At 45.3% G+C, this 10193-nt stretch overlaps 1 protein-coding gene across 1 annotated transcript; it reads right to left on the bottom strand.

Moving 5' to 3' along the window:
• Window positions 1-13: 13 nt before the first annotated feature.
• capn3a (calpain 3a, (p94)) lies at window positions 14-8860 on the bottom strand. The gene is made up of 21 exons (XM_068751644.1): window positions 8609-8860; window positions 8225-8294; window positions 7395-7513; window positions 7159-7292; window positions 6530-6698; window positions 6328-6411; window positions 6137-6231; window positions 5893-5970; window positions 5484-5644; window positions 5060-5229; window positions 4935-4946; window positions 4453-4661; window positions 3166-3202; window positions 2981-3058; window positions 2800-2857; window positions 2639-2703; window positions 2279-2347; window positions 2101-2179; window positions 1446-1562; window positions 813-871; window positions 14-681 (listed from the first exon to the last, which is right to left on the bottom strand). Exons 1-21 carry the CDS (start codon window positions 8858-8860, stop codon window positions 655-657), a joined length of 2142 nt encoding a protein of 713 aa, XP_068607745.1. The 3' UTR covers window positions 14-654.
• Between the last annotated feature and the right edge of the window lie 1333 nt (window positions 8861-10193).

The following is a 10193-nucleotide window of genomic DNA, read 5'->3' as shown; positions in this document are numbered from 1 at the left end:
TGGAAGTGTTCCGTGTCTTCTATACGAGATTGTTTCCCATCAGATCCACTGGTGACGCAGTCAAAGCAATAACTACACATTAATTTATTGGGTTAAAATGGTTAAAAATGCAGAACACTCATTTGACCAAAGCCTTCATAGGAAAATCACAAAAAGAAAAAAAGCTGCAGTCCAACCGATTATCCATATTCTGTCAAATACGTTGATGTTTAAATACAAGCTCATCCACACGAAGGCTCATTCCTGTTGTTTGCTTTTCGGTTTTGGGAGGTGGGGGGGGAAATATAACAGTTCAGTGTAGGAGTGGTTCACAAGTTTATTCCACCAGTGAGCCCAGTTCACTGGGATGAACAACATAGGCGGGTTCTGTGAGGTATTGCAACAGAAAAATGGAGGTTGTATGTGTTTGACGCCTGAGAGTACGAGCTAGCGGCTGTAAGAAGATACTGATATTTCAATAAAACGTGAAGGACGAGCAGAAAAAAAAACCAACGGGGGGGGGGGGCTAGAAAGGTGAGAAACTGAAGATGGTTAGATGTGGAGGCGGGGAAGGCTGGATGTGGCGTGGATGAGAGCTGACGACCATCGGTCACACCGAGTGTTGAGGTAAAGGCTGGCAGTTCCGGCTCACCTGGGAGAAGGCGGGGGGCCCTCTTAGGCGTACATGGTTAACTGGAGCCACTGCAGATGGAAGCAGGAAAAGATTCATTACTGCTGAGAAGCTTTCGCTGCAGGTTGACTCTTCACTCAGGCGACGATCTCAGGTGTCTGCAGGGCAGAGGAACATCTTAACGGGTTGTCATGGCGCTTACCTCCAGGACGCTGAGTCTGATTGTCCCGTCTCCATCCTGATCAAATGCCTGGAATGCCCCTGGAGAGATAAAAATAAAAATAAAAAAAACATCACATTGCATCTGATTCAACACAGGTGTGACCGCGATAGCAGCTGCTGTGGAGCTAATGGATCGTAAATAGAAAATACTGTACAAGTGTTCTGGCAAAAGGGACTGTTGTTGTTTTTTAGCTGCAACCTCTTCAGTTTTAATATTTCTCTGGACTTGGCTTTACAATTTTGAAACGTGTGAATGGATTTAATCCACAAGGTGTTAATGAGTTGGAATTTGTGAGCAAAGCTGTATAGTTTCACACTCAAAATCTCACTATGTGATGCGCCAAACCAAAATATCTGAGATATAAATTCTTCACAGATATAAAGGGTCAGGGAGTGTTGTCAAAAATATCCTGGGAAATTTCTGAATGGCCTGATTTATGAAGCTTCATGCTTCTAGATCATTTGTACCAATTGTGTAATCTTTAATGGGAAGGTTCTGGCCCAGCCTTGGAGTGTATGACAGGATGCATGATGGGAGAACACAGTGCAACACCAGTGGGGGGGGGGTCAGAGGGGTCAGGCACTGACAGGGCAGGTGAGAAGGCCGACTTACTGAACATGGCTTCGAGTCGAACCAGGCAGCTGATGAAGCTGTCGAAGTCGATGTTCATGTTCTCGTTGGCGTAGCGCATGATGATGATGTCATACAGCTGGTTGTTGAGACGGAAGCCTGAGCGGGACACAAGACACATAACTGTACAGTGACAAGAACATTTAGAGGGGTGAGTTCCAATCTGTAAGGTCATCTTGCAGCACACGATGTTTAAAAACAGCACATTTACTGTTAGAACCGTGTAAATATGACTCAAAATGTATAAAAATATATCAATAAATAACAACATAATCACTAATGGGTTACAAACTTAAACTTGAAAGGGGCAGGTGGAGGGGCAGTGTAGCCTGCTTGTGATTGTGTGTTACAGTCGCCATCTGTTGGAGAGGATGAGGTACTATACTAATTGTTGCTGCCCCCCCCCCTTAAACATTCTTGCCATTTATTTCTGAAGTCAAGGTTTACATTTAGTGAATCCCAGCCAGTCAGAACTGAGCATTCTTCCAGATATAATGGTATAAATTCCATTAATATCGACTTTAACAAAACAATAAAACTAACACATATCACATATCTCCATCTGGAGATGATCTGCATGGATATTTTTAATTTTGATGAGCAGAAAGCCGTTCTGATTTGTCTGTGCTGTGATTACCTGCATCGTTGACGGCGTTCCTCATCTCGTAGCTGCTGATGCTACCTGACTGCTCGGCGTTGTAGTGCTTAAAGATTCCCTGGGAGAGAGCGTGTGTGAATTTGATGTAAAAAAAAACCACCTTCTAACTTAACTGTGAGTAAATGAAGCGGTGTGATGAATAAGCCCTCGTTCCCACCTGCCACTGTTTGATTTTATTCCACAGGTGCCTGAACTCCTGGAGGTTGAGTCGGCCGGTCCCCTCCATCTGAACCGACGGGAGTTAAGTGCGTCCGATCAGAAAGGAAACGCCTCCATCTTTCAGTATTGATCAACGTTTGGTTTTCCCATAAAGAGAATCCCTGACTCCGATTTGTGTCACGATCGTTCTGCATACGTGGATTACGTCATAATTAAGTGGGTTATCCATCAAGTCAAAACAGAAAGGGGCTCTATTTGATCCTTTATCACTACTTCTGTGTGTCCATCACAGACCTGCCACAGGTTCTGCCTCCTACTGAGGGAGCAGCCAGCCCGATGCACTCGATACAAAGGATACGTCCATCAGAGCAATCATGCTCCTGCAGCTCTCCAGGCTGAAGCCCTCCGTGTTCAGGTCCTTATCTGCAGGGAGACACAGTGTCAGACTTCACCTGCCTCTCCCATCTCCTTGCTTCCCATCGTCTTTCACCGACAAAAACAAAATGCCTTCGGACTCACGCTTCGTGATCACTCTGTTGAGAACGTTCTTCAGTTCGTTGGCTGTGATTTCCATGTCCTGTAATAAAGACCAGAAGTAGAGGAAGAGATATGGATTAAAGTCTCTGCTAAACACTCACCGAGCAACACAGGAGGGGCATTTATGAAAACCTAAATGCGTATTTCATCTCTTTTTACTCACATCGCCGGCTATCTCCTGAAAAATAGTCCTGAACTGCTGGTCCTCCTCGCTCTCCTCTCCCGCTGAGGCCGGCGCTGGCTGAGGAGTCACGGAGCGACCAAGGAGCAAGACAAAGAAGACATGAAAGGACGAAGAGTGGACGCCTACACAGCACGTAGCACGTAGCTTTGTGTATAACAGCTTACCACCGGATGATCGGCCTCGATCCTGTTCTCTATCTCCCTGGGTGAAGACCAACAAACAAGCAGTCACCATGGTGACAACATCATCATCTCATGTGGACCACAAGCCTGTGCGCTCATCTGTTTACTGCATGTTATTCTAACAGGAAGATGATTTAAACAGACCTTCACGTTTCTAAGGTTTCACAGTCCCATACTCACTCTGGACAAAATGATTCCTTTTAATAAAGCTGTAAATAAAAAGTTATTACAGTACCACCTGTGGCCTCGTCTCTTGACTTGTCTTATTTTGGACAATAGAAAGTCATAGAAAACAACCTCCTCCTGGTATTTCAAGAAGAGTCAGCCATTATTGACTCAATAATAATAGCCTGGTCCCATCCCGGTCCATCGGGATGCAGGCGTACCGTCTGGTCCTCCGGGGCAGCAGGTGGGGCGAGAGGATGGATGTTTGTTGAAGCAATGCAGTATTGGAATGTTTTTGAACGTTTACCGGTGCGTGCCCAAATCTGAAGTGGCTTGTCCTAAAAAAGATTCCATAACAGCTTCGAACTGGGGCCGATTTCTTCCAGTTCTATAAATCAAATCGCCGTTAAAATTGTTCTTGGAGGTTTGAGTCCCACCCACCAAGCCCCAAGCCCAGCCCTCATTAGCAGACCCCGCCCACCAGTCACCAATAAAATGTCTTAGGCTAAATCAATCTGCTGCTGCTTTACAGTAATGATCATCAAACTAACATGCAAGATGTAAAATAGATGGACAGCTGTGATTTCTGCCTCAGTCCGACTCACAACACATCAGGTACACAAGATTTGTCAAAATACACGCAGTTTTTCAATGAATAGACTAAAGATTGTTCAGTTTTTTCTGTGTTCCATTACTTTTAAACTGCTTGTCTTCAGAGAAATTAAAAAAAAAACATCAGTTTCTCATTAGCTTTAATGGGAATTTGTAATTTCTTTATACGTCTTCAAATTATTCCAGCACCACATGAATGCATTACTATTGCAATGTTTTTACTGATGCAGGGATTATAGGAACAGAATACATTTTCGGATCAATCGATGGCTTCTCTCATTGATAATTGTCACGTGCAGTTCCAGTTAGTGTTGCTGGACTTTGTGAGGCGGAAATCACAGCGAATGCAATCTTTTGAGGCCTATAATTACCAGCGTGGCTTTAACACCCATCCCAGTGGAGAAAACAAAACTTCTGCTAACATGATCCTGCTCACCCTCCTCTCGCTCATCTCCCCCCCCCCCCCCCCCCCGGTCACCCTCACCCACTCACTCTGAGGTGTTTCTCTTTTCAGAGAACACTCGCAGGATGAACTCTCCCTCCTGGTGCGGCTCGTACGTGGAGGGAATGATGACGTACTCCCCGGGGCTGAGGCGGAAGCGCTGCGTCACCTCGCGCAGGTTGATGTAGGACTTGCAGCGAGCTTTGGAGGAGGTGAAGAGGAAGAAGTCTTTCTGCATGTGCTGCTTGTTGCCGTGCATCTGGAGGAGAGGGAGAGCTCATCAATGAATGTATTGCTTTTCGGACTGAAATCCCAAATGCATCCTTGAGTCTAGGATCGGAATTAACATGCAGGACTCACTGAAACATAATACTGTATTCTCATTGATGTCTAAGTTGCATCAGAAATCTGCCTGATGCATTGATCGGAAATGATTTTAAGCGTAAAACCAGTCATGGAAATATAAAAGCAAACAGGGTGATTAACTTGCAAACGTTTGCTCCTCTGTGAGCCCTGTCGACGCCACCCTTACCTCCTTCGGCACCTGTGGAGACACAACATCAGTGTTATGATGTAGAATTAAAAGCTTTCTCAGGGTTACAAAGCTAGTAATACTTTGAACGTGCACCAGAACAAAGATGAGGGAGAACACGGCACCTCATAAATGGCGAATCCGATGGTGAAGAGGTTGGCGCCGATCTTGCGCTCTTTGCGCCGGTTCTTCTGCATGAGCGCCACCACGAAGGTGCATCCCACTTCATTGTCCTCGGCGTCGTCGTCCTCCTCCAGCAGACGCAGGCGGTACTGAGGGTTGGTCCAGAACGTGTCTGCGGGTTTAAAGGTCACATATTCTACTCTTTTTCCACAAGTTAACGCAGTTCCCAAACACTTATATGAAATATCTGTGACAGTCTTTGGTCAAAATAGCAAACAGATGCTGCAGGACAGCGTCCCTCTTTTCTGTCTCAAACAGCTCTGTCTGAAAAGCCTCTGAAAAGGAAAACGGAACTACGCGAAGCTGCGTGCACACAATGAATGAGAATGCATGTGCATAAATGATAATTATAATCGTCTGCGGTACCTGGGTAGTTCCTGCAGCCCCCGGCAGAGCAGCCTCTCACCCAGCGGCCTTCGTTGACGGAAACCGTCCACTTATGGATCTTGTCATCCTCCAGGGCGTCGGGGGTGAGGTTGCAGATCTCAATCTTGGTGTAGTTCTTCTTGAAGTCCTCAAAAGACATCCTAGAAGAGGTCAAGGCATTTGGCTATATGCTCATGTTCAGTCGAAGACTGCACTCGTGAAATTTCTAATTTTGTTCAAATAGAAATAAAAGTTACGTGAATTTAATGAGTTGGAAAATATCCCAACGTTTCTCTGGATTGTCACTGTTCGCAGTACCTTTAGTCAAATTCTCTACTTTTATAGATGATTTGAAATCCCATCCTAAATGCTGTCTATCCTAAATAAATAAAATGCACTAAAACATTACCAGAACTCTCCATCCTCGGCACTCTGGTGCTGCAGCTTCTCTTTTTCAGCCTTGGAGAGCGTGGCCCACTCCTTAGAACTGTCCGAGAGAAAAATGGTGAAATTCTCCAAGATGTTTAACTGCAAGAATTTAACCCAATGTTGTAATAAATAAAAAAAGGAACTATCCACCTGCCTCTGCTGTAACCAAGCAGTTTGATTAAAGAAGACTGAAGAGATTTCAATAAAGATTTAAGACGCTTTACTTGTCGCTCCAGGGACCGTTCCATTCCACTTGACCCCACGGGTTCCTGAGGCGCACCAGGCGAACTTTGGCGTCCTTGTGCTGAGACGGCCTGCACTGTAGGAGAACGCATCGCTCACATTGAAACTGTGTTTGCTGTGCTGCGAAGCTCTGCAGGATCAATCCGTGTGCATTAAGCGTGTTATCGTTTACCTCGTTCACCGCCGTCACAGAGTAAGCGTGACCCTTCACCAGCCCCGTCACAGTGCGAGTCTCAAAGCGAACAGGAACCAGCGACTGCAGACGAAACAAATGGTGCACATTTGATTGTCTGTGAAGGTACGATTAGAAGTAGAGAAAACGTTCAACCAGAAGTGCGTGGTCGGCTTTTCAAGAGTATATGAGAATGACTTGCATCAATAGAGCAGCCCATGAGGGAGCCCCTTTCCAGAGCTTTCTTCATGATCTTATAGAGCTCTTTGGGAGCCTCCTTCATCTCGTAGAACTCAGTGACCCCTCCGGTGAAGTCCTCCATGGCCTCGGTGGTGTTTCCGCCCTTCAGGGCCTCGTAGGATCCGTGCAGCCTGCATAGCAACGGCATCACAGTTAGAATCTCCCCCCCCAAATCATGTTTAAACTTCTGAACTGATTTGCAGAAAGCTTTGTGCAGATTGTTCGGCCTTCGCAGACGTAAGCGCTCTGCAGAATGCCGCTCAACCTTAAAGCACGTTGAAACTGTGTGTTGAGAAACACAATAGGAATCGAGTTTTTATTTTTAAGTGGTGCTGTTGATGGAAAAAAAGGTATTCAAAAGAGGTGCAGTCTTGGAAAAGCCCTGAAAGTGTGACTCAGAGAGATTTTATGGTCTGAATCAAGAAGAATCCAATTTACTGTGTGACACAAAACTGCAATCAACAAACGTAAACGTTAAAATGTAGGAGCAAAGAAACCCCAGCTGAGGGTAGCTGAGCCCCGCTTTTCTTCCACTGCTGGAAATCACTCCCTCCAAAAGTTCCTCTTGTCTTCCAACAGTCCAGCACTCACTTGGCGTAGGCCTTCTCCAGCAGGGCGCTCCAGAACTCGTTCCTCTCTGCAGACTTAGTGAACACCAGCTGGTTGTTGAAGGTCGGGATGCGGTCGTCAATGACAACGTCAACCCAGTCGCCGTAACGCCAGAACTGCAAAGTTAAAATGATGAGAGGACATCATTCGTCTCTGACTAACGTCCACTAAAGAGGCGATTTGAGGAGGTCAAGACAGAGGAAGGACATTTCCCTGACCTGGAAATGGAAGATCCCTCCATAGCCCTCGGAGAAGCTCTGCTCCTGGGGAACAACACGGAACAGAAGCTTCTCGTTCAAGGTGAGGCAGGCGATGGCCGCCAGCAACCAACAATCACCTGAGCACAGAAAGTCTTTTCATTCACCTGAACTCAACACGTATATAGGGGGGGGGGGTTGAAAAACATGCATTTTCCCAATTTAAATATGTTTTCACAGGGGACCCTGCTTCACGATGCAGAGTGTGACACTTCAATAGAATAAATGTCTCCTGCTGTGCGCACTGGAGGGAAAAGCAGCTGCCGAATGCTGATGCTTGTGTTTTAGTGATTGTTCAGGTGTGTGTGTGTGTGTGTGTGTGTGTGTGTGACAGACCCAGAAAACAATGTAAGTTTTTCAACATGGTGATGGATTCCATCACCTTTGTCCTTGCGCTCACCCTTTAAAATGAACAACAATGAGAAATGCTGCTGGTTGGATTCCCTTCCAAAAGAATAAGCACAATAATGGGGAGGCCATGTCCAGGGGGGGGGGGGGGGGGTCGTTGGGATGTTTGCTACCTGTTAGCCCCCAAAGCTGCCTGAATACAAACAGTGTTGCATAGCCTCCATTAAAGTTGTCACCAGTTTTTTTGCATACTGCCTTGTGTGTTTTTGCCCCAGTCAGCGGGTTTCACCGATAGAAAGACGCCTCAGCGCCGTGGCAGGGCAACGTTTTTATCTAGTGGTTCATAATGGGTTGATTTTATTTCATTGTAGGACAAACAAAATATTAGACAGAAGACAGAGGATCAGCTGACAGTAGTGCGTCGTCACGAGGCCGTGATTTACCGAGATCCCCCTGGCAGATGTCTGTCCTACTGGCTCCTCCAACGATGAACTGAGGGTTCTCACAGATTTCCTGTGGGCAACAGTTTGAACAAAGAATTAACATCACAATTACAGGGCAATAATTGATTTCGTCTGTGAATTAAAAGTCATATGTTGCTAAAGATAGATAGGAACAAACTGACCTGTTACAGATGTCGCTAAATGGATTACTGATCAAATAAGCCAAACAATTATAACACAAAGTTATAAATGACATCCATCCGTTGCCTTTTTGACTCCATCTCCATGAAGATCCCACAGCAGCAGTTTGATTTCCAATCAGGTTTCAAGTTTCTGGGGATCATTATAATACCTCCCACATGTGCGATCCATCCCTTCTCCTACCTTGGGCCTCATCCAGACGATGTTCTTGACCTTGTTGGACTTGTGCCCGAGCTCCTTGAAGCCCAGAGACTCCACGGTGGCTGGGAAGGAGTCATCCTCAAACAGGGTCTTCCTCTGAAGGCATTCCTTCCTCAGGGTGTTGAAGTCCTGGCTGTTGAAGCGGAGGGGCTTGTTCAGAGACCCTTCCCCATCTCTCCTCTCTCTTTCCCGGATCAGCCGGTCACAGAAGAAGCCAGCCGGCGTATAAGGCATCTCGTCTCAGCTGACTTGTAAACAAAAAACTGCGTTTTGCAGCTTATACTAAAGCCTTACAAACCTAAAAACCCTGGCATAAATCCAAGCAGCTAATGTCTGATTGGCTCTTTTTTGGAGTGACGTCCTCCTCTAGTTCGTCACAGAGCAGATGCTCGCTGTTTAAGAGACATTTACTCCATATGCATTCACCTGTGCGTTACACACATTCACATATGCACATCATTTGTTGCTTTCCTATTGGCTGAACCAGACGACGATCCCTCCCTGGCTGTGGTGCTACGGTGCCATCATTGTGTGGTTACACAAAGGCCAGCAGGCCATGGCAGAGGGCATGCAAAGAGGGGTCGGGAGATGCCCTGCCTCAGCAGAAGGCATTCAGCCGCTTTAAACCTCTTCTCAATGGAGCTTAGCATTGAGCAGTCTCAGCATAATTAGAGCAGGCTAATGCCTTTAAGAGAAGTAAAACTAATTTTTAGCTTTGCTCAGACAGGCCCAGATTCAATCACAGCATTGATTATCAGCAATCAGCGATTGGTGTGTATGTGTGTGTGGAGAAGTGCGTCTGAGAGAATCACTCTCATCTGACATGATGGTTGAGAATGTTATCCATTTTATTTGGGTTTTTTTTCTTGCATCATCTATGATTTATATGTTGTCTTGTCTTGGTTTGCCAAACATCAGTTGATTAGAAGTCAGCCTGAAATCAAGTTCAAGCTTGAAGTTGTCAAGATCCTCTCGCCACAGATGAATTTCATTGAAAGCAGACATTTAGAAAGATGCTATTCAAGCTGTCAACAGACAAACATACTCAATTAAATTATTAAAGTTGCTATACTACACAAATAAGGATTCCTCTCATACATAACATTTAATGTCATTAATTTAACTTATTATATTTGTATTTCTAAATGGTACCATTCTTCTAATTTTCATTTGAGCCTTGCAGAATGATGATTTTTAACCACTAATGAAAAACTAGGATAATTAACTATGGAGATATAATGTTAGAAAATTTGTGCGTTTTACATAATGTAATAATTTCTGATTCGGCTTGAAGGAGACTACTTTTACATTACAAAAATGAGCATATTCCCGAGAAGAAAACCATGGAATACATGTGTATTTAATAATAAATTAAGGGATAACTGTGTGGTAGGAACCTTTGTACCGGGGCACTGGGGCAACGGGGGACACTTTAATAAAGCACACGGAACCTGCCGCAGTTTGTTGACAGTCCTCCGCATAGGCCTTCCTTCTTTATCTCGGCTACACGCTATCTCTGATTGTAGGAGGAGCTTCATGCTCGCTGCTTTGAGTGTTCTGCCGCCGT

The sequence above is a fragment of the Brachionichthys hirsutus genome, chromosome 18 (assembly GCF_040956055.1).
Source record: "Brachionichthys hirsutus isolate HB-005 chromosome 18, CSIRO-AGI_Bhir_v1, whole genome shotgun sequence".
Lineage (NCBI taxonomy): Eukaryota > Metazoa > Chordata > Actinopteri > Lophiiformes > Brachionichthyidae > Brachionichthys > Brachionichthys hirsutus.
This window is presented reverse-complemented; position numbering and strand designations above follow the sequence as displayed.

Bases quoted from the DNA above. Each gene is read 5' to 3' on its own strand.
- capn3a (XM_068751644.1), bottom strand. From the start codon at position 8,860: ATGCCTTATACGCCGGCTGGCTTCTTCTGTGACCGGCTGATCCGGGAA. The intron at 6,699-7,158 runs GTGAGTGCTGGA...GTTGCTATGCAG, and splicing joins CTGGAGAAGGCCTACGCCAA to GCTGCACGGATCCTACGAGG. The intron at 2,180-2,278 runs GTGGGAACGAGG...GCTCTCTCCCAG, and splicing joins ATAAAATCAAACAGTGGCAG to GGAATCTTTAAGCACTACAA.